The 23,368-nt window shown below is 48.1% G+C and overlaps 1 protein-coding gene across 1 annotated transcript in view; it reads left to right on the top strand.

Moving 5' to 3' along the window:
• Positions 1-1,743: 1,743 nt before the first annotated feature.
• The window catches only part of SEL1L3 (sel-1 suppressor of lin-12-like 3 (C. elegans)), a gene marked incomplete at its 3' end in the record, with an annotated part of 41,074 nt that continues 19,449 nt past the window's right edge, over positions 1,744-23,368 (top strand). The window contains exons 1-6 of the mRNA XM_015425021.1: positions 1,744-2,251; positions 9,053-9,179; positions 11,252-11,373; positions 16,204-16,319; positions 18,044-18,099; positions 21,568-21,700. Of these exons, the coding sequence (XP_015280507.1) occupies positions 1,966-2,251; positions 9,053-9,179; positions 11,252-11,373; positions 16,204-16,319; positions 18,044-18,099; positions 21,568-21,700 (840 nt within the window). The remainder of the gene's footprint in view (positions 2,252-9,052; positions 9,180-11,251; positions 11,374-16,203; positions 16,320-18,043; positions 18,100-21,567; positions 21,701-23,368) is intronic.

The following is a 23,368-nucleotide window of genomic DNA, read 5'->3' as shown; positions in this document are numbered from 1 at the left end:
CCCCCCCCCGCCCCGCCGCCTTCGCAGCGGCCAAGCAAGGCTGCGCCGGCTGGAGTGGAAGCCCACTGGGGGAGCTGGGGGTGGTGGTGGAGTGGAGGCTGAGCGAGCATGCGCAGGAGAGCGCTGGGGGGGACCCCAAACGGCCCAACTTCCAAGCCGGGGTAATCGCGTGGCTGCGGTGGCTCAAGCGGTTGGGACGCTGAACTGCAGGCTGTGGAAGGTCGGGAGTTCAGCAGTTCGAGACCCGGGTGTGCCGCATGACTCCCGTCTCTAGTTCTGCCAACCCTAGCAGTTGGAAATTGCAAGAGGTGCCACTTCAGTGGGAAGGTGTTTAGTCATGCCGGCCACATGACCACGGAAACGTCTTCGGACAGCGCTGGCTCTTCGGCTTGGAAACGGAGATGAGCACCGCAATCCTAGAGTCGGACTTGACTGGCTTTCGAGCAAGGGAAGCCTTTACCTTTAATCGTGTGGGTCGGGGTGGGTGGGTGTCTCTTGGGGTCCGAGTGGACCACTCACGGAAACCCAGGCGGCTGCAGGGGTGGAGAAGGGGCCAAGTCTGCCTTAGGGATTATTAGGGAAAGGGACTGAGAATCAAATGGTCAATCAATCAATCAACAGCAGCACAATAAAAGCAGCACAAGTCAATTAAAACGGCCAAGGCTGTAATGCCTCCCTATGGAGCTATGGTGCAGCCTCATTGGGAATCCTCCTGTGTACAGTTCTGGTCACCGGTATCCAGCGGTCATTTTGTAGAAAAAGAGGGGCAGGAGCTCATTAACAGAACTCATTAGCATATTTTACGGGCGAGGGCGGGGTATAAATTTGATAAATAAATAAATAAATATGCCACACCCCCTGACATCACCGGAAGTGTGTCAGAAGGCAACACCCACGTCTCAAGCTCCACTGGACTGTTTTGGATTGGTAGCTGTTTGTGGGGGGGAACGTGCAGATCTGCTCTCAAAGAGGAGGGAGAGCTTATACCTGAAGGCAGTGTGTGTGTGGGGGGACTCTGCAACTTACCTGGCTGCTTCTTGCTCTGACTGAGGGCTGCTGGGAGGGGGGGGGCTTGTTGCCTTTGCCCGCCCCCTGGGCTCTTTACTTTTTTACTCTTTACTGCCGGAGCTCTGCTCCAGTGTGCTCCTGCAGGAAATGACCCCTGCCCCTATCTCCCAAAGGACATTGCAGAGGTGGGGAAAGTGCAGAGGAGGGCGACCCAGAGGATGAGGGGGTTTCAGCGGATCCATACGATGATCTTCAGATGACAGAGCTCAGTTCACCTGAAGAAAATGGCCACATTGGAAAGTGGATTGTATGGCATTATACCCTGCTGAGGTCCCTCCCCAACCCGTCTTCCCTGGGCTCCAGGCCCCAAAATCTCCAGGTATTTCCCAGCCCAGATCTGGCAACCCTCACAATACTTGGTCCCAAATAGATGCTTGGTTTATACTCCAAAATCTAACTTCATGGAAATCATTACACCTATCATTTGCATCAATTAGGCAAAGGTAAAGGTTTCCCTTGCTCGAAAGCCAGTCGAGTCCGACTCTAGGGTTGCGGTGCTCGTCTCCGTTTCCAAGCCGAAGAGCCAGCGCTGTCCGAAGACGTTTCCGTGGTCATGTGGCCGGCATGACTAGACCTCTGAGTAATAAAGAAACGTTTGCATTTTTCTTTCTTTCCTAGAGAAGCATGCCGGCATCTGGGAGGGAAACGCTGCTGACGACTCCTGTCGCTCCACAGCCTGAACATGATCTATTTTATGACGATTACATTCATCTGAATGTTTTGAACAAAAGGGTGCTCAACGACACTCAAGCTTCCGTTTACTATTTATGCTCAAAACCGTGCGTCGTCACTGTAGAGGCCGTCGCTTCTTTGGAATTCAGAACGGGCGTCTCAGTGTATAAGGAGAGCTGGGAGGATAGCCACCTCCACAGCAGCCGGAATCGAACAGTGACGCTGATGTTCCCGAGCAGTATGGTTTTCAGAGACGATTATTTCATCCGACGCCCCTTAATAGTCCATACAGTGATACTGTATGCCTGGATTACTCACAGGCAAGGGCGGATCCACCATGCCAAGCAGAGAAAAGGATACCTCCAGGCTGCTGCCAAAGACTACACTTTGCTGGAAACCGTTCCGCCTTTTGAGCGTCCGTACAAAGAGCACAAAGTGTGTCTGAAATGGAGCTTGGAACATGCGTGGAAACTCCAGTCAAACAGGATTCCTCAGTGTCTGTATGAGACGGGTAGGCCTTTTGCTTTGGGAAGGGAACTGCCTTTGTTCCAAAACTGGAATACGGTGGCTCGGTTGAGATGGAAAACAAAATCATACCTTTATTTCAGTTGTGGTAACTGAGCACTCGTGAAAACATGATTCAGTTTTCAGTTGATCAGTCAAATCTTGGTTGGCTGTTGCCTTGGCTGTGGCCTGGCTTCTCTGTAGCTGGGCACCACTTGAGGGTCACCGGGGAACCAGATAGAATGAAGCCAGGCATGTGTCATGAGAAACTATAGCTAAAACGAGGGGGCACCAACGTGGTCTGTGGTGTTACCCCCTACCAGCGTAGATTTAAGAAGCTGAAGCGCTGCCTTCAGTTTCTGGGGGAATTTCGCTAAATGGCAGGCCTCGGCGAGAGGTGGGGTATCAGCGAGGATCGTCATACCTATGTCTATGGGGATCTTTCCCTTTAAGAGAGCCAGTTTGGTGTAGTGGTTAAATGTGCGGACTCCAATCTGAGAGAACCGGGTTTGATTCCCCACTCTTCCTCCACTTGCAGCTGCTGGATGACCTTGGCCAAGCCATAGTTCTGTCAGAGCTGTTCTCTCAAGGACAGTTCTGGAAAGAGCTCTCTCAGCCCCGCCTACCTTGCAGTGCATCTGTTGTCGGGAGGGGAAGGGAAAGGAGTTTGTAGGTACTCTGAGACTCCGAGTGAAGGATGGCGTATAAATCCAATCTCTTCTTCTTCTTCTCTCAATAACCCGTCCAAGGGTAAGATAAAGGATGTTTTATTGAAAGGAGATCAATACACAAGAAGCACACAGAAAACATACACTCAGGGGTCATTGCCTAGAAAAAGAGGCGCAGGAGCTCATTAGCATAACTCATTAGCATAACTTATTTGCATATGCCACACACCCCTGCTAACACCCACCACTCAGGCTCCACTGGACTGTTTTGGATTGCTAACTACTGGGGGGGGGAGACGTGCAGATCTGTCCTGGCAGAGGAGGGACACCTTGCACCTGAATAAAACTTGGTCTTAAAGGTGCCACTGGACTGTTTTGGACGGGGGGGGGGGGGGCTCTGCAACTTACCTGGCTGCTTCTTGCTCTGACTGAGGGCTGCTGGGAGCAGGGGGTGGGGCTTGTTGCATATGCCCGCCCCCCAGGCTCTTTACTGCCGGAGCGCCGCTCCTGTGCGCTCCTGCAGGAAATGACCCCTGCATACACACATACAAAGTCTATGGGAAACAAAAGGGAGGGGTGGGAGAACAGCGGGGAGTGAGGCGATAGCTACTTTTCCTGAAGAAGTCGAGGAATCTGTGGAGAAGGAGAGATGGCAAAATGACCAGTGTTTCATGGAGAAGAAGGACCCAGTATATGGGGGGGGGGGGGGTTGGTAGGTGCCCAGGACCACACGAACACAGCAGTGGGGCTGCACTGGGCTAGTTATACCCAAAAAATATGTCCAGAGGGCTTGCTAATGCACGGGTTCCTCAGAACAAAATATTGATGACAATCAGGGATAAAACAATGTAGTTTGGAAATGCTGTATAGAGTTCCCAGGAGTGGACAAAAGAGACCGGAGGTTCTCTTCTGGATGCAAAGTACAGTTTGGGCTGGGCTTCTGATCAGTGTTCCCTCTAAGCTGAGTCAGTGTGAGCTAGCTCACAGCTTTTGAGCCTCCAGCTCACACGTTTTTTGTCTTAGCTCGGGAAGGAAGGCTCCAGAACAAACTAATTTATGCAGTAGCCAAACCACTCGCTCACAAAATAGAATTTTTGCTCACAAGACTCCACAGCTTAGAGGGAACATTGTTCCTGATTACTTCTCCGGTGGTTGAAGGACTAATGCAGGGGTGTCAAGCGTGTGGCCTGCGGGCTGCATCCGGCCTGCACAGGGCTCAAAACCAGCCCTCAGGCAACTTCCTTCTCCTGCTTCCTTTCCCAGGGCTGCTACTGCAGCCGCACCGTAGCTTGCTTTCCCCCCAGCTTTCTCAGTGGCTCTTTGCTTCCTGCTTCCTGCCTCCCTCCCGCGCTCGCTCCCTCTCTCACTTGCGCTCTCTCTCTCTCTCTCACACACACACAGATAGAGAAAGCCTCATCATGGCTGCTTCATGCCAGAGAGATAAAAAGACAAGCGTGCCTGCCTTGCCCCCCCACACACACACTCAGAGAGAGAGATCTCTTCTGCTTTCTTCTTCAGGGCTGTTTCTCCTCTTTTTTGGGGGGAAAGAGTGGAGGAGGAAAGAGAGAGAGAAAAAACAAAATTGGAGTCTCAGTTTTAAGACCAACGTTTTATTCCAGGTATATGCTTTTATGTGCAAGCACACTTCTTGGGAGGGAGGGAGGGAGGGAGGGTGGATGGATGGATTTTTCTGCCAAGCACAATGTACACTGAGGAAATTATTTTGGTTTATTCTGAAAAGTTTTTTTTTTTTTTAAAGAATTGGATTTGTCTGTTCCTATCTGGATTTATTTTCTCTCTCAAAAAAAGACCATGATTAGGAATTAGAGCACTTGGATTGGTCTTGGAGAGTGGAGTGATTTCAGATGCCAAATGATAATAGCGGACATTGGTACTGAGACTGGAAAACTAGGTCTCAATCCAGTCTAGGAGGATGCAATTCAGCAATCTCTCTTTCTGATCTCCCTTTGGAATTCCTTTGGAAGAGCACTGCTACTCTTAGGTCAGCAACTGAATGTTGTGGTTTCTAATGTCAGACTTATGTCCATTTATTTATTTATTTAATTTTATTTATACCCCGCCCTCCCCGCATGCGGGCTCAGGGCGGCTTACAATATACGGGTGCAATGCAGCACCATCATTCCACAGTTGTGCCATACTGTTGTGGGGATTCTTTGTATCCTCCTGGATGGAACGGAGACCTAGGTTTCCTGTCTCATTACCAATGCTGATATCGCCATACCTACTTCCCCTCTGCATATCACACCTAATCCAATCATGCCTGCTACTGCCATTCAGCATCTGAAATCATCTTTATAAAGTTTATATCTCTGGTACCTCATGTTACATTTTATAGCACGAATGGACTGGGCCAACTAACTGACACATATGTCAGATTCGGCCCTCATAAAAAATGAGTTCGACACCTCTGGACTAACAGATTGCTAATTTAAACTGATCAAAATGGAAATAATACTGTTTGATGAGCCACCTGGGTTTGGGATGTGGGAAAGGAGTAGAAGTCAGGACTTTTTATTATAAAGGAAATGTGTGGAGGAAGGCTGAGGCGAGATTGATAGGATTAGCGATTGTTTTTGAAAAGAAGTCGTTCTGGGGCGAGGCAAGTCCATTGTCCGGAGTATGCGGATGTCTGCACGGTGGAGGGGGGTTGCAGCTGTCAGAACAAGATCTCATGTGCTTCCAGGGCCACTGCCTACGTATGATTATGGGGCTTGCCAGTTCTGGCGTCCAACTTCGTGTCCACTTACGTCAAGATTCCTGGTATATGGATTCCTAGAGCATCCCGATGGGGTCCACTGCTGGTTGAAACGACCCTTCCTGAGAGACCGGGGGGGGGGGTGTTAGGCATGCTTACAATGGTGCCGCCAAGTGTTTTTAGAAAGTAGAAAGGCTTCTGGTTGGCCATTGGAGAGTTGATGCGGCTGTGCAGATAATAAATAAATAAATAAAAGCTATAAACTTGCAAGACATGCACTCTAGGATAGTTTCTGCTAAGCAAGACACGCTTTAGCAAACGGATAGAAAGAACCAAACAATCCAGGCATGCTGACAGACTGTAGCTGATAACTTACTGCAGCTATCTGGCCTAGATTCATGGGTTTTTTTAAGTCTGAAAGATTGATGGCTGATCTCTGCAATGGGTTGGATCCTGCCAGTCTTGCCACTGGCGCAAGTTGGAAGATGGGCTTCTTAGCTGTATTGTAGATAATGGCAGCCCCCTGTGGTTTGGGGGGCTGCAGTGAGATCACCCCTCATCCCTACGTTTGCCAACCTCCAGGAGGCACCTGGGGATCTCCCACTATTACAGTTGATCTCCAGATGACTGTAGACCAGTTCCCCTGGAGAAAATGGCTGCTGTGTGGGGGGGGCTCTATGGCATTCTACCCCACTGAGGTCCCTCCCCTCCCCAAATCCCGCCCTCCCCAGGCTCCACCCCCAAAATCTCCCGGTATTTCCCAACCCAGAGCTGGCAACCCTACTCATCCCCCTTACACAGTTGACTGGATGGAAACCCTGTCCTGATATCCAAAACAGTTTCAGACTCTGAAATATTGGACATTGAACCCCAAACATCAGGAAGGCATTGTTTGTTAGGTAAATCTCTAATTTCTAGGATCAGAGAAAAAGACTTAATCCTGGAATTCCAGAGGCAGGTATGTAGAAAAGTGACTGGACAGCAGGTTGTATTACCCTTTGAGGTTTGGGGGGAAAGGTTTTTTTTAACAATTCACCCCACTTTTAAAGGGTCAAGAAACTTCCTGATCAGTTCTTATGGTAACATTTCCCAGTAGGTTTTGGCATGGAGAGAGTGTACTTTTCTGCATGTGTTTTGCTCCCTCTAGTGGTCAATTCTCTATTACATTGCTGTATGTCCAGCATACCTCTCTGCTTTAAATCTGCAGGGTGATGTGTCACACAAATGAATCGAATCAACCACTAGAAGGAGCAAAACACGTGACGCAGGGGGGGAAAAACAACCCCAAAGCAATAGGGACATGCAGGTGACGAAAACGAGGATGCAGAAGAGCCCTACACTGGAAATAAACAAGAATTATGTTGGCCAAGGAAAACTGTCCAAGGGTGAAAACCCAGTGCAATATTGAAACAAAAGGCACAACATGTTCTTCACCAATGCTCCTTCTAAGCTGTGGAGTCTTGTGAGTAAAAATTCTACTTTGTGGGCTACTGGCATTAAAGTTGTGAGCGAGCGATTTGGCTGCCACATAAATTAGTTTGCTCTGGAGCCGTCGTTCCTGAGCTGAGACAAAAATGTGTGAGCCGGAGGCTAAAAAACTGTGAGCTGGCTCACACTAACTTAGCTCAGAGGGAACACTGTTCTTCACCCACAATATGCCCCTGACTTCCTCCTGGCTTTGCAAACTACATAACAGAAAGGGATTTTCTTCAAGTTGAACATAAGATTATCCCTCATGTATCTTGACTTACACATTCACACACACACACGCTAAAGAAAAAGGTCACATTTTAAGGCCTATTGCATAACTTACGCAGAAAGCTAGGTGTTTTTTCTTCGAAATTCTTACAGAAAACCATGGCGCTCTGGAAAACATGCCCTTTGTTTCTGATGCCAGGCACAGCAGTAGTGAATCAAGCTCTGAGTTTCCAAAAATGATATGGAGGCAGGTGTTTCATTCACCATGCAAGAAGGCAGAAAAGTATATCCTGCACTTCCAGCTGTTCTAACTGCAAATAGTACTGAAATTAAAAATGCACACAGGTGCCTTCATAACTTGTGGAACTGTAACTTTACATTTCCACTCATTTAACCACATTTTTCTCTTTTTGGAAGACATCTCAGTTTTGGCCACAGTGTATGGTACATTGCAAAGACGTGAATATTGCTTGAAGAATTGGGTTTTTTCAAAACAGTTTAAATATAGTGTGTTTTTAGATTTTTATGGTTGTTCGCTTTGTGTTATCATTTGTTATGATCTTTTGGTTTAATCCACTGTTTATCGGCTTACTTAGCTACAACAGAATTCCAGAAGGATCTTCTATTGCATTACCTGCTGGTGACAATCCGGATAACCCAAAATATTCGCTTGTAGAGTTCTGACACTGTAATAACCACGAAAGGGAGTTATCCACAGTTGAACTACTCCCTGCCTGATTCTGCGCTATGCAACAACTACTTTGTATCTGGCTTTTCTGGGCTGCGGTGGCTCAAGTGGTTAAGACGCTGAACTACATACCAGAAGGTTGGTCGTTCAGCAGTTCGAGACCCGAGTTCCACGTGACGGGGTGAGCTCTTGTCTCTGGTCCCAGCTCCTGCCAACCTAGCAGTTCGAAAGCAAGAAATTGCAAGTAGACAAATAGATACTGCTTCAGTGGGAAGGTAACAGCGTTCCACGGTCCTCGGTGTCTAGTCCTGTCGGCCACATGACCATGGAAACGTCTTCGGACAGCGCTAGCTCTTCGGCTTCGAAACGGAGATGAGCACTGCATCCCTGGAGTCGGATTCGACTGGCTTTCGAGCAAGGGAAACCTTTACCTATCTGGCTTTTGGAGAGTTAACAGTGTCACCTCCCCCGCTGCTGTAACTACTCCGTGCCCTGGATCAATAATTCACCAGCACATAGACACATGTGGCAACATTGCAGTGGAAAGTAATTAATAGTTATATTTTGATGTTCACTGCATAATTATCAGAGCTGGGGCTTACAGGATCCAGTCTTCTGTGGATCCTTTGAAAAACCATCCAAGGTTGCAGTCCCTATGCACACTGACTAAGGACTGTGTCCACTAGGACTTCCTTCTGAGTAAACGTTCATAGGATCAGGTTGCAAGAAGAAGCCACAGTTCATCTTTGGTTCCAGTTTGTGGTGTGGTGCGCTGTACACGGGCGCAGTTGCTGCAAACTTAAGTAGCAGCTAGGAATGGATTTCCTTTACAGCAGTCCAGAATCTTTTAAAGGAGGGAGATGTTTAGATAACTCTCTCTGCGTTGCATTCACAAAACAGTTTGGGTTATCATATTTGTTCTATTCCACCAACATGTCAGCTGTGCATTGGTTAAGAACAAGGCGTTGTAGGTAGGAAGGGGCATAGAACTTATCATAGTCCCTGACAGTTTTTTTTTAAAATGCTGAATTTTTACAGATGCTGTTGAGATCCTCAGCTTTCCATATGCATCCAGTGGAGAGATGGCAGGCATTGTGAAGAAGTTTGGGGAATTCAAGAACAGAGAGCTGGAAACAATCAGGAAGCGTCAGATTGGTTACCCCATGTAAGCAGATAAAAACACTCTGAAGATAACTGTGTCTGTATTCTCCTCCATCATCTGTCTCCCAACCCTGTTTTACTTTCTGTTTACCATTATTTCTTGGGAAAAGTGGTAGATTAAAAGCTGTTTTCCAGAGAACCCTTTCTGTTAGTTTGCTAGTTCACACATTCTGTTGGCGATGCTAGTTCCTGGTGAAGTGTTGTGATTCACAAACCTTCATGTTGGATTGCTCTGTGGTTGCCTGCGTGACCACAGTGAAAGCCATTCACCTGAAAGAAGCCACTCCAAACTTGCAACCATTTGAGTTGAGCGTTTAGATCGTAGGATGAAAGTGTTGTGAGTGAACATCTCTTAAAATTGTGTTGCTCTATCAGCCCAAAGCATTCCATTTTTAATAATGGCTGGGGAGTTCCGGAACTGTGAATAGAATAGCAGCAAGCTGCTTCTACAGCATCTGATAGGTAGTTGACTCTGGATTTGGAGGTGTCACGGGCTGGGGTGCCAGTCAAAGGGAGTCCAGAACAGACCAAGGTCAGGAGCCAAGAAAACAGTGCAAAATCCAAGCCAGGGTCAGGAGCCAGAAACACAGAGCCAAGTCCAAAATCACTAACCAGAAGCGTAGTCCCAAAAGTCAAGCTGGGGTCAGGAGCCAGGAACACAGAGCCAAGTCCAAAGCCAGGGGGTCCGAAAGTCTAAGTGTAAGAGCTGAGCCGAAGTGGATGTAAGCAGCACAAAGCTGCCTTGTTACTTCCACGAAGAGTACTGCCCAGAGTGTGGAGTTAAATGCTGCTACCAATGAGCCAGCTGCACGATCGGCCAGGCTCCAGGCAGAACTCTGGGCTAGCCGAACGTCTTCCCTGTAGCCTGGCCTCTCGTCACCTGGTTGCTAAATTTTGCCACAGTGGGGATGAGTCAGGAGGGCTTTCAGCTTGCAGTTCTTTCCCCTTATCTGGGCCAGGTATGAAGAATGCTGTTACAGGCAACTGCCAGCTATCCTCTTCTGCTGCTTCAGAGGGGCCAGCTGAGTTTCCTTCTTGCAGCTCTGTCAGCTCTCCCTCAACCACGCCCATGACAGGAGGTTTTGTCATGCTGCCCCAGCTAATAGGTGATGACTTGTATCTGACCACTCTGCAGACTCAAGTCTGAAGCCTTCCAAGCCCAAGGAGTTTCTTCCAACTCAAGTAGCTCTTCTGCTGGTGAAAGAGCCACTCCAGTGGGAGGAAGGCTCTTTAAGCTGGAGGAAATTTCCCTTAGGATCCACGCCAATGACAGATACATTTCCCGTGCATTTGTCTAATCCTTCTTAAAATATTTCCCCTGCCCCATTACTCGGTCCATGAGGTAGCTCATAGTGCAAAAATTGCAGTTAGATAAAGAATGCGGTGCTAATGTTGACCTCATCCCAAGTTTTCCATGTTTAATATGCTGCTGCCTTAAATATGAGTCCGGGATGCATGCAGCATGCCCTGCCAATACTTCCCTGTTGGAAACACCACCTCAGCCATCAAATCAGGTGCTCAGGAAACCAGCAACGTTTTATGTGAGCAAACAGAGATAAGGCTTCCGAGTACCTTTTCCCCCCTTCCTGCAATCTGCACAGGCTACACCTTTATTTATCTTGTGACACGTTAGCAGGAGCTGCGGAGACGGCTTGCCTAACAGTGCTGCCTTCTGCGGAGTTCCATCCTCCTGGCATCCAGTGAAGTTGATGGGGATGGTTAACTTCTGTGATATTTAGCAATGTCCTGTCCCCAGTGATCTGGGGGAAGAATTTATTTGGTCACTCGCAGAAGGTTTGGCTCTACAATGAACCCGTGTATTCTGAAGGGCATTTACTGGCCTTCTTTGCAAAGATTTAAGCCTCACTGGCTTGCTGGCTGTGTTGCTTGGCAGGAACCAGTATGCCACTGAAGTGCCCCCAGCTTTGCACAGTGGGCCCCAGAAACACTAAAACTAACCTAGACATTGCTGTTTTACATGCTCGGGGGAAAAAAATCAAATAATTCCTGGGACTGTATCATGTGAGGATTCAAGCAGGGGAAACGTGTGCTTGATTTCTGTTTGTCCTTCTACAGCTTTACTGTTTCAATCTGGCTTTATTTACTCGACTACTGCAAGAAACCTTTGTGTGGGCTCCTGTACTTCATTGATTCTGAAGAAATGTATGGGACCCCTGCTGTATTTCTAACCGATGAAGGTGAGTGCAAGTGTTTGTGTGTATGTCTATGTGGGAGAAATCTTCCAGTGCGGTACGTATTTATCCACTGTATCTTTGGAGTGGCTTCCAGTGCGGTACGTATTTATCCACCGTATCTTTGAGACAGAATGGGCTTTTCCACATTCTCATCTTCCTCGCTTCTGTGTTCCTGTTGCTTTGGGCTATTTTTTCCCCTGCTCCACACATGTTTTGCTCCCTCTAGTGGTCAATTCGATATGACATCATTTTATGCCCAGCATAAAAAACACACCGTTTAAATTTGCAGAGATATGCCAGACATAAAAAGCTGCCTCGATATTGCCTCATTTTATGTCCAGCATAAAAACCTCTGGTTTAAATCTGCAGACAGACATGCCAGACATAAAGTAATATAATATCAAACTGACCACTAGAGGGAGCAAAACATGCGTTGAACAGAACAACCCCGCCCCCCAAAGCAACAAGAACACACAAGCAAGGGAAATTAGAATGTGGCAACGCCCTGCATCTACTTCACATGATTTTTAACAATCCCTCCTAGCAGGGGTCGTTTCGTAGAAAAAGAGCTAGTGGAACTCATTAGCATAACTCATTAGCATATGCCACACCCCCTAATATCACCGGAAGTGTGTCATAAGGCCACACACCCTGACATCACCGGAAGTGTGTCATAAGGCCACACACCCCGCCCCCAACGCTCCCGGCCGCCGGCGCCGGCCTTGCAGCTCCACTGCCGAGCCCCATGAGGGGCCCAGCGGTGGACCTGCAAGGCCGGCGGGAGTGCAAGGAAGCCCCGCGAAGGCCCTCCCTGGCCCCAGGCAGGCAGGGGTGGGGAGAGGCAGGGAGGAAGCAACTTACCCTCCCTCTTCTCCTGCCTCCTCCTGGCTGAATGAGGGTCCCGCGATCCCCCCCGAAATGACCTCTGCCTCCTAGTGTTTTAAGAAGGGCAGCCATTTTGACAGAAATGGGAACAAGCAGGGTCACATGACCATATACAATCCCGTAGATCTACATTAATTTCCTAATTCCCATTTTTTCCTCCCAGGGAGTCTTGGGAATTGTAGTTCTGGTGAGCAAGAGAGACGGGGGTGGGTGGGGGGAAGCTAGGCCCCTAATGCAATTCTCAGTTTCTTCACCAAATAGCTATTGCTGCTGCTGGGCTCTGATTGGGTCATCATTTGTGGGAAGGTCTGTGCGTGTGTGTGTTGTTTGTGCACCAATCCCAAATCTGTACTGCTCAAGGCTGAGTGCCAGGAGTGAAATTACCACAACTAGAATCAACTGTATACAATGAATGTTGTTCCAGCAAAGGGTGAAGGTGAAATGAGGCCTTGTACTCTTTCAAGGAGGTGGAGAGACAGGCTCCTCCCTTCCACAAGCAGACTGTTGTTTTAATATTGTGCTGTTTTATAACATGTAAACCGCCCTAAGCCTGCCCAGGCAGGGATATAAATAAAATAAAATAAATAATTAAAGGTGCTACGCCCGGTTATAGTTGTGGAGTACTTCAGGGCTTTGAGAGGCTCGAGAGACTGGTGGATGAGAGACCTCTAGTTTAGCAGCAGACTCTCAAGTTGAGGTCTCAGGGTCCAAGTCCAAATCAAAAGGCCAGGGGTGTACCCAGGGGTCATTTCGTAGAAAAAGAGGGGCAGGAGCTCATTAGCATAACTTATTTGCATATGGCACACCCCCTGACATCACCGGAAGTGTGTCAGAAGGCAACACCCACCGCTCAGGCTCCACTGGACTGTTTTTGGATTGCTAGCTATGTGGGGAGTGGGGGGGGGGACATGCAGATCTGTCCTCGCAGAGGAGGGAGAGCTTGTACCTGAATAGAACTTGGTCTTAAAGGTGCCACTGGACTGCTTTGGACCGGGGGGGGGGGCAGCTTTGCAACTCCCCTGGCTGCTTCTTGCTCTGACTGAGGGCTGCTGGGAGCAGGGGGTGGGGCTTGTTGCATGTGCCCGCCCCCCTGGGCTCTTTACTGCCGGAGCTCCGCTCCTGTGTGCTCCTGCAGGAAATGACCTCTGGGTGTATCCCCGGGTGAGCGGACTGACAGACTCCAGGGGCTCCTCCTGCCCATCAAAGGGGGCTCCAGGAGGTGTCTCCACGGCCTCCTTTTCTGGTGGCGTTTGGTGCCCAGCTGCCTCATCCTCTTTGTGTTTGCCCTCTTCCTCGGAGGAGGAGAAGTCCATACTCTGTTCCATGATACAAACCCATAGTGAAAAAAAGGACATCCTGGGAATCAGGGCAACCAGGTAAAGATAACTGTCTGGAAGTACCACTTTATGCAAACAGTGCTTTTATACAAGCCCTTCCCTGGTCCTTTTGCCATGCCAGTGGACGAACACACAGGAAGCTGTCTTAGAGTTGCCAGGGCCTACCTGGCTGCCAGCGGGGAGATTCCCAATCCTTTCTTGAGTTCTTCTGATGTGTGCGCTTTGTGTGCATGCTGTGATGACATCACAGTTCCAACGTTGGGGGCCACGCTGTAGGTTTTGGGCAAAACTCTATGGGGGTTTTGGCCTCAAAACCATAGAGTTTGGTCCAAAACCTAGAGCGTCGCCCCCAATGTCAGAAACATAATAACGTCACTCCCGGGTGATGTCATCATGCTGGTGCCACCAGGAGGGGGCTTCTTGGGGGTGGGACTTCCCTCACCAGCCAGCTGGGCTGCAGTGGATCGGGGCCCACAAAATTGGGGGATCCCCCGGCCCCACCGGGCGAATGGCAACTCTAAGCTATCTTGTACAGAGCCAGAACTTTGGTCTGCCAAAGTCAGTATTGTCTACTTTGACTGGCAGTAGCTCTCCTGCGAGTCAGGTAGAGGTCTTTCACATCAGCTACTGCTTGATCTTTTCAACTGGAGATTCCATAGACTGAATCTGAGGCCTTCTGGGTGCAAAGCAGACGTTCTTCCACTGAGCCATGGCCGCTCCCTGTCCCGGTGTTGCAACATGGTTGAACCTTGGATAAAAGACCACTGGGAGCCTCAGGGAAGTACACAATATAAGAGCAGGGCATTTGCTTATGGTTTTATCAGAAGGGGGGACTGAAGAAAGAAGAAGAAGAGGAGATTGGATTTATACCCCATGGCCCTTCACTACCCAAAGGTGTCTCATAGCGGCTTACAAACTCCTTTCCCTCCCCCTCCCCACAACAGACACCCTGTGAGGTAGGTGGGGCTGAGAGAGCTCTGACAGAAATTGCTCTTTTTCGAGAACAGCTGTGCCAGAACTATGGGTTGCCCAAGGTCATCCAGCCAGATGCAAGGGGAGGAGTGGGGAATCAAACCCGGTTCTCCCCGATTAGACTCTTAACCACCGCACCAAACTGGAAGAATGTTCATTTTGAGTTGACAGCTGAAGGAGGCCATAGAACCGTCTTTCCCCCCTGAGGGTGAAGACAATGAGAGCTTGTGTGAGAATTTGATATGAGAACCTGATTACTGAGGGAGCTTGTCTTCAGTGAAGAAAGAGCTGGTGTTTTCTGTAAATTATCTAGAGAGCCAGTGTGATCCAGTGGGGAGATATCTCTCTCTCTCTCTCTCTCTCAGCTGTCGGTGGAATGTGCCCCCACAAAATGCCCCCTGAAAAGCTGCTCCTGAGGGGCAAGAGCCCCCTGTCCTTTGCAGGGTCAACATAATGGATAAGTGCGAGGTCTGCAGGAGAAGCAAGGAACTGGCAAAAAATTGCTGACCCTTCATTACCCATAAATCGTCTGGTAGATCCAAGCCATGTTTTCCGTTCATTGAAATAACTTCCGTTTGAATTAAGTGGATTGAAAGATAATTTCAGTGGTTTACTGGGGGGCGGGGTAGAGCTATCTAAATCCTGGCAGTCAAAAGAGCAGATGTTTGATGCTGGGGGTGTAGACATCTAATTCCTCCATGCTGAACCCAAACCACCCTTCTGCAACAGATCTAACACCCTGAGAGTTAAGTCTACAAAACAAATATATTTTAAAAAGTGATATAGCTGCAGCAGAATTAGAGTTGCCAGACCCCCCCGGGTGGAGGCGGGGGTCCCCTGCCGCCAGGACTCACTTCCCCGCTGCCGTTTGGCTGGCCAATGGGGAGAACTTACCTGGGAAAAGAGTAAGGCCTAGTTGACATTGCAGTGATGTGTCTACATCACTTCCGATGTGGCCCGGAAGTGACATCATCAAATTGGGGCTACACTGGGCAAAACCTCTATGGTGGAAGCCAAATTTACCATAGAGTTTTCTACCAAATACCAGAGCATCACCCTGACATTGCTGCATGATGATGTAACTTTTGGGTCATGTTGGGAGTGATGTAAACACTTTGCTGCAGCGTCAGCTGGGTCTCCCTCGTGCTCCTTGTAATTCCCCCCCATCCCCTGACAGTTGCAGAATGAAGTGGAAATGTGGTGGCAGAATTTTGAGGTGGTAGATTGGACTGTACCATTTCAATTACAGGGGATGACTGCTTTCTTCAGACTTTTAATTGCTATCATCCCAGTATGCTAACATTATTTAATTGCTATATTATTAAATCCTACAAGATGTACTAGGGGAATTTTTTAATCAGCATGTTTTATAGACTTGTGAAAAATAAAATCTGTAAAAATAAAGAAAAGAACCTTTGCAGTGTGGAAGGCAGCTATTTGCAAAACAAGACAGCTGGAATACTATAGCAATAAAGAACAGTGCAGCACATGACAGGCATTCATCCCATAACATCCCTACCCCATGGCCTGATGTGGTACAGCCCACCTCAGAATTCTGTCACCTCATTTGCCTGTGTGTGTCCACTAGACCTATTTGTGTTGTGTCCTCTTTACAAGATGGATGACCTTCTTCTTCCAGGTTATATCCACATCCAGATGCACCTTGTCAAAGGAGGAGACCTTGCTGTGAAAACCTCCTTCCGCCTTCCTCTGAGGGAGTGGCTTCGACTGGATCTCTCCGTCAACGGAGGGCAGGTATCTGTGATGCTCTAATGGCCTCCTTCCCAGAGCTGAAAGCGTGAGGAAGCCCGCTCAGACCTTGCAGAATTACTGTGGGTGAACCTGTAAGGAACATTTGGAGAGCAGCCTGCTCTGAAAGTCCTCTAACTGTGATTGGTCCAAATATACCTTTCCCTCTCTGTGACTGAGCTCTGAAAATCATAGAATCACAGAGTGGGAGGGGGCCAGACAGGCTATCCGATCCAACCCCCTGCCCAATGCAGGATCAGCCCAGAGCATCCCTGACAAGCGTTTGTCCAGACGCTGCTTAAATAAAATGGTTCTCTGAGTTAAACAAAATGGTTTTCTCCAGGGGTCATCTCATAGAAAAAGAGCTAGGGGAACTCATTAGCATAACTCATTAGCATATGCCACACCCCCTGACATCACTGGAAGTGTGTCATAAGGCCACACCCCCTGACATCACCGGAAATGTGTCATAAGGCCACACACCCCGCCCCCAACGGTCCTGGCCGGCGGCGGCGGCCTTGCAGCTCCACTGCCGAGCCCCATGAGGGGCCTGGCGGTGGACCTGCAAGGCCGGTGGGAGTGCAAGGAAGCCCCGCGAAGGCCCTCCCTGGCCCCAGGCAGGCAAGGGTGGGGAGAGGCAGGGAGGAAGCAACTTACCCTCCCTCTTCTCCTGCCTCCTCCTGGCTGAATGAGGGCCCGAAGCGGGGTGGCCGGAAGCAGGGGGCGGGGCTTCATCATGTGCCCCGCCCCTGTACCTCACTCGGGGGAACTGTGTTCCCCCGCGATCCCCCCCGAAATGACCTCTGGTTTTCTCTGGGTTTGAAATGGTCACCGGCTGTGCACAGTGCTGATTTGATGCCTCCATGAGGTCCTCATGAAACATAAAATAAGGGTCCCAAATAGTTTTCCCCCCAGAATGTAACAGCTTCTCCAAAGTTAGAACCCGAGGAATGTTCAACAGGGAAATCAAATGCAAGGCATGATGGTGTAATATCTAGACACGTTGCTGTTGTACATATTAGATTCCATGTCAAAAATGAAGTCAAATGAGGAGGAAGATCTATGTTTTATTTCAATTAACAGAAAAACAATTGGACCAAATAGTCCATCCTAAAGTGACTACTTTCTTCTCAGCATATTCAGGAAATATGCTTCAATTAATAGGAAAACAATTAGACCAAATAACTCATCAAAAATTGACAGCTTTCTTCTTTTTCTTCTTCATCTTCTTCTTGAATATATTCAGGAATTACATGGTATTTTATACATGGACTGACATCATCAAGAAAACAATATTCAAACAGCATAATTGGTTACAAAAGACAGTGGTAATTTGAGTAATAATCCTCTGATTGGCCAGATGTAAAGAAACATATATCTACGTCAATCTAAGTGTTTACTTAACCTAACCTAAATGATAATGGGCAAGGAATCTTCATATCCCAAACAAAAGTATTCATTACTGATACGAGACTAAAATCTTATCTGACCCAGACATTGAAAGGTTTTCCCTAAGAACTACAGAATCATGAACTGAACAAATTTGAGGAAATTGTGTGAAAATTGTAGTTGTGATTATCTCACATATAAACAGGGTGAATTCTTCTTGTGGTTTCTTGTTATATGTCTGAGAAACATGCAAATCCAAGACCTAAATAAGCACTATATTTTTAATTGATGTTCAACATTTACACTTTAAAAACTAACAGTAACTAATTTTCCTTCTTTAGATAGAAATATGCAGTGTTGAAAAGAATCTGAATAGTCGCCGGCATCAGTCATTTACGTAAGAGCAACTCTCTCTCCTACATTTTAGACTAATATTGTGTGTCCCTACATATCTGACATTTTCCTCAGTATGTGGACCCAACTAAAGAATTAGTCATGTGTTTCCTATGTTACCAGAAGGGCGCAGGGTCCACTTCCCCAAGGTCCAGTTCTACAAAGTTCTGCTCTGCGTTCTTACAGAGGACAGGAGTGGACCAGGAAGGCAATATGGTTCCTTCCCCGGACAGCGTCCCCAGAGACTATTGTGGGAAGAAGCCATGACAAGGTTCCTTGAGAGCCAGTTTGCTGTAGGGGTTAAGTGCGCGGACTCTAATCTGGGAGAACCGGGTTTGATCCCCCACTCCTCCACTTGCACCTGGCTGGATGACCTTGGGCAAGCCGTAGTTCTGATAAGAGCTGTTCTTAAAAAAACAGAGCAGTTTCTGTCAAGAGCTCTCTCAGCTCCACCTGCCTCACAGGGTGTCTGTTGTGGGGAGGGGGAGGGAAAGGAGTTTGTAAGCCGCTCTGAGACTCCTTTGGGTAGTGAACGGCAGGGTATAAATCCAGTCTTTTCATTTTCTTCTTAAGAACATAAGAGATGCCAATGTTGGATCAGGCCAAAGGCCCATCCAGTCCAACACTCTGTCACACACTGGCCAAAAATACCAGGTGCCATCAGGAGGTCTACCAGTGGGGCCAGGACATTAGAAGCCCTCCCACTGTTGGCCCACCCAAGCACCAAGAAGACAGAGCATCACTTGCCCCAGAGCCCCTATCTATACCTTGTGGCTAATAGCCACTGATGGACCTCTGCTCCATATGCTTATCTAATTCCCTTTCGAAGCTGTCCATGCTTGTAGCCGCCACTACCTCCTGTGGCAGTGAATTCCATGTGTTCATCACTCTTTGGGTGAAGACGTACTTCCTTTTATCCATTCTAACCCGACCACTCAGCAATTTCATGGAGTGCCCACGAGTTCTTGTATTGTGAGAAAGGGAGAAAAGTACCCCTTTCTCTACCCGCTCTTTCCCATGCATAATCGTATAAACCTCAATCATGTCACCCCTCAGTCGTCATTTCTCCAAGCTAAAGAGCCCTAAGCACTTTAACCTTTCCTCATAGGGAAGGTCTTCTTCTTCTTCTTCTTCTTCTTATTTATTTTCAAATGCTTTTACCTCTTGTCTTAAACAATGCAGGATCCAAGGACACTTACAATAAAAGTCATATTAAACAAGTAAGGCAGAACAACAAAAAGCACTAGAAATCTTCTCATGTAACAGCAGAGGTGGAATAGGCCACACTCCTTTCCACGGGGAGTGATTCCTTCGGGGTCTGAGGCCCAGAGGAGGGGGGGCCGAGTTGTTCTAGCCTCAGTCGTGGCTAGAACTGGCCTTCCTCTGGAATCCAGTTCTTACCAATGTTACTGGAGATTGGGGGTCCAGATTGCAGGCAGTGGCACCAGCCTGTTGGCTGTAATGTATGAAGAAGAGTTGGTTTCTACACTTCACTTTTCTCTCCCCTACTGAGTCTCAAAGTGGCTTACGACTGCCTTCCCTTCCTCTCCCCACAACAGGCTCCTCTTGAGGAGGTAGGTGGGGCTGAGAGAGCGCTGAGAGAACTGTGACTTCCCCAAGGCCACCCAGCAGGCTTCCTGTGGAGGAGTGGAGAATCAAACCCCGTTCTCCAGATTAGAGTCTGCCGCTCATAACCACCACACCACCCTGGCCCATACGAATGGGACAGAATTATTTAAGTCATTAAGAAGTTCTTCTCCCTAGCGCAGCATGTCTGTGGAAACCCTATATAAAGATGTATGTGGGTTTTTTTGTTGGAAAAAAGAGAGAAAAGCGGAATGTTAACCCCTCCATATAATTCTCAGATTTCTGAGAATTAATCTTGTGTATTGTATATTACAATGACGTATTGTTTGGAGAATATTGTTCTACAATAGGTTAGTAGAGAGCCAGTTTGGTGTAGTGGTTAAGTGCGCGGACTCTAATCTGGGAGAACCGGGTTTGATTCCCCACTCCTCCACTTGCACCTGCTGATGTGACCTTGGGTCAGCTCTGGCACAGCTGTCCTTGAAAAAGAGCAGTTTCTGTCAGAGCTCTCTCAGCCCCACCTACCTTGCCGGGTGTCTGTTGTGGGGAGGGGAAGGGAAAGGAGTTTGTAAGCCGCTCTGAGACACCTTTGGGTAGTGAAGGGCGGGGTATAAATCCAATCTCTTCTTCTCTTCTCTTCTTCTTCTTCTATTACCTCAGCCATTGAAAAGCGTATGTCAGGGCATACCGACTGCCATATTATTGAAGCATAAAAGTACCTGACGTTGCTCTGTTAATGTTACAGAGGCCTACCGTGTGGGATGTGAACAATCCTTCCTCAGCCCATCTCTAGGTGGAGGGTTTCCCCAGAATCACAACCCATCTCCATGTTACAGAGTTCAATTCCCCTGGAGCTAACAGCAGCTTCCGAGGGCGGACTCTGTGCCGTCACACCCCCACTGAGCACCCTTCCTCCCCAGGCTGTGCCCCTAAATCTCCAGGAATTTCCCAGCCCAGAGGTGGCAACCTTAATTCTGCCTCCTCCAACTCAGACGTTTAGCAGTGCGGTCCTAAGCGCGGTCAGTAAGCGTAGAAAAGTGTAACTCTGCCTGCCCTGTGTCTCCTTTAACTTCCCTTCCCTTCCCTTTGTGGAGGCCTGTAGCCAGGATTTTTTATCCTGGGGGCTCCAGGGTTCCGGGGGGGGGGCTGCTGGTGCCAGGGGGCTTAATTTAAAATAAAAATTTAAACCCCCTCTCTGAGCTCCCGTCTCTAGTTCCAGCTCCTGCCAACCTAGCAGTTCGAAAGCAAGAAATTGCAAGTAGATAAATAGGTACCACTTTGGTGGGAAGGTAACAGCGTTCTGTGCGCCTTGGTGTTTAGTCATGCCGGCCACATGACCACGGAAACGTCTTCGGACAGCGCTGGCTCTTCGGCTTTGAAACGGAGATGAGCACCGCAACCCTCGAGTCGGATTCGACTGGCTTTCGAGCAAGGGAACCTTTACCTTTTTTACCTGGAGTCACACCGCAGTGGTGGCACAATTTCTCCATTGTATCTAATGGAGGCATCACACCGCCGCTCAGCTGGCTCGCTGGGGAAGAGAGGGGGCGGCTGCGTGACCTTCGTTGGTGGCCGCGGAGTCTTCTTCCTGATAGCAAGACTCCGCCGGCAAGGGAGGAGGGAAATCTTGTGGGGCTGTCCCTTTAAGGGAGGGCTGAGCCCCCAGAAGCCCCCCACGTAGCTACAAGCCAGCCTTTGTGTATGGAGGGTCTTCTCAGGTATGACACACTGGCATTCCACGATAAAAATATCGAAAGATATTACTGCTACCACACTGATCTCCCGCTGTGCCCTTAGCCTGCTGTTTTGGCTGGGGACAAAGCGATTTTATTTGTGTCACAATATTTTGCAATATTCAGGCCATTAATATACCTCCTTTTTCTAGTTTCAGGGAGGATTTCTTTTACGATGACACTTCGGGATATTTTGCCCTTGGAGGCAGTAGCTACGCATCAGGTATCGAAGGATACTTTGGCCCGGTGAAATACTATCGGCTGAATTGTCTGGGGACAAGAAAGGTGAGTGAGTAGAAAGCCGTGAACTCTGGACGTGGATTAGGAGACCCGTGTCTCACCCAGTTGTCATTTTAAGCACGGTGCTCATTCCTCCTGTAACGTTTGCTGGTGTTCTGAAGACCAGTTTACTGGCTTGGATGGAACCAGGGTTAGGGTTAGGATGAAACCAACCTCCAGATGGCGGCTGGAGATCTCCTGGGATTACACCTGGTCTCCAGGTGACAGAAATCAGTTCACCTGGAGAAAATGCCCTCTTTGGAAGGTAGACTGTATGGCATGACACCCCACTGAAGTCAAGCCTCCCCAAACCCCACCCTCTTCAGGCTCCACCCCCAAAATCTCCAGGTATTTCCTAATCCAGAGCGGGCAATCCTAGATGAAACCATTCTTAAACTGCACAGTTTTTTAAAAAATCAGGCAGGATTCCCCCACCCCCTTCTTTAAAAAAGGTTGCACCGATATGTGACCGTCACCAGCAATGTTCCCTCTTAGCTGTGGAGTCTTGTGAGCAAAAACTCTACTTTGTGAGCTGCTGGCCTTAAAGTTGTGAGCGAGCGATTTGGCTGCTGCATGAATCAGTTTGCTCTGGAGCCATCCCTTCCTGAGCGGAGACAAAAGTGTGTGAGCCGGAGGCTAAAAAAACTGTGAGCTGGCTCACACTAGCTCAGCTTAGAGGGAACACTGGTCACCCGCTCACAGGCAAAAGCAGTACATGGAGGCAGTTACAGATGCGTTCACACAGTCACCAACAAATTACTTTGCCAGGTAGGAATGTTGGCCTCCCACCCCACAACGTCTTCTCAGGGTGGTCCTCTGGAAAAACTCCTTGTCGACTAGGGAAGACTCACTTTTTCAACAGCTCATTCTGGAGAACTAGCAAAACAATAAATCACCGTGTATACATATACAATATAAGCAGATATTTATATATAATGCTTTTAGAAATCAATTGTCAGCAAAGTTACAACTATAACATTATAGAATGCGATCTTAGGCTTGGCAGTACATATGAAACACTACAGTATATTCTCAGACAAACAACGGATTTCTAGTATAAGTCCGTTTACGAATCCTTCTTCAGGTTTGTCGTCTGTATTCTTATCTTCAATGAAATAAAGTGCTGCAAGCTGCAATGGAGTGTAACATGCTTAATAATCCAACAAAAAACATAACTTTTACTCTAATATGTAAAGGAGGATTTACAATTTATAAACTCACCATTATATCACAATGTAAATTCTTATACAGTTTTTTGTACGTTATCGCGTTTAATCTAAAGGAAAGCAGACAAGCACAATGAATATTCTACAGTCCATCAGTGACACATATACAAGAATAATTCCAAGTAAAACAACCATTCCAAAATTTACTAACCTGGTGACTGGGGAGCTCCTAATATGCTCTCATGTGACAGAGTCTACAGTATGTGATATTTGGCTCAGCTTCCCTCAGTGTGGCACAATGTCTCAATAGAAAATTTGTAGGATCTTAGGAGAACTAAGCATAGCAACACCAATTGTGTGGGGTACCTGTGATCAGATTCCCTGGTGTGCAATTTAGCCTCAAAGAAGTCACAGGGGGATTTGGGCCATGGTGCTAGGGAAGAGTATTTAACTCAGAAGAGCCTGCTCCCCCCCCCCCCCCCCCCCCCCCCACACACTTTTTTCGTGG

Source organism: Gekko japonicus, unplaced genomic scaffold (genome assembly GCF_001447785.1).
Source record: "Gekko japonicus isolate JY-2015 unplaced genomic scaffold, Gekko_japonicus_V1.1 scaffold2343, whole genome shotgun sequence".
NCBI classification, from domain to species: domain Eukaryota; kingdom Metazoa; phylum Chordata; class Lepidosauria; order Squamata; family Gekkonidae; genus Gekko; species Gekko japonicus.
The sequence above is the reverse complement of the archived record's forward strand: the minus strand, read 5'-3'. Positions and strand labels throughout refer to the sequence as shown.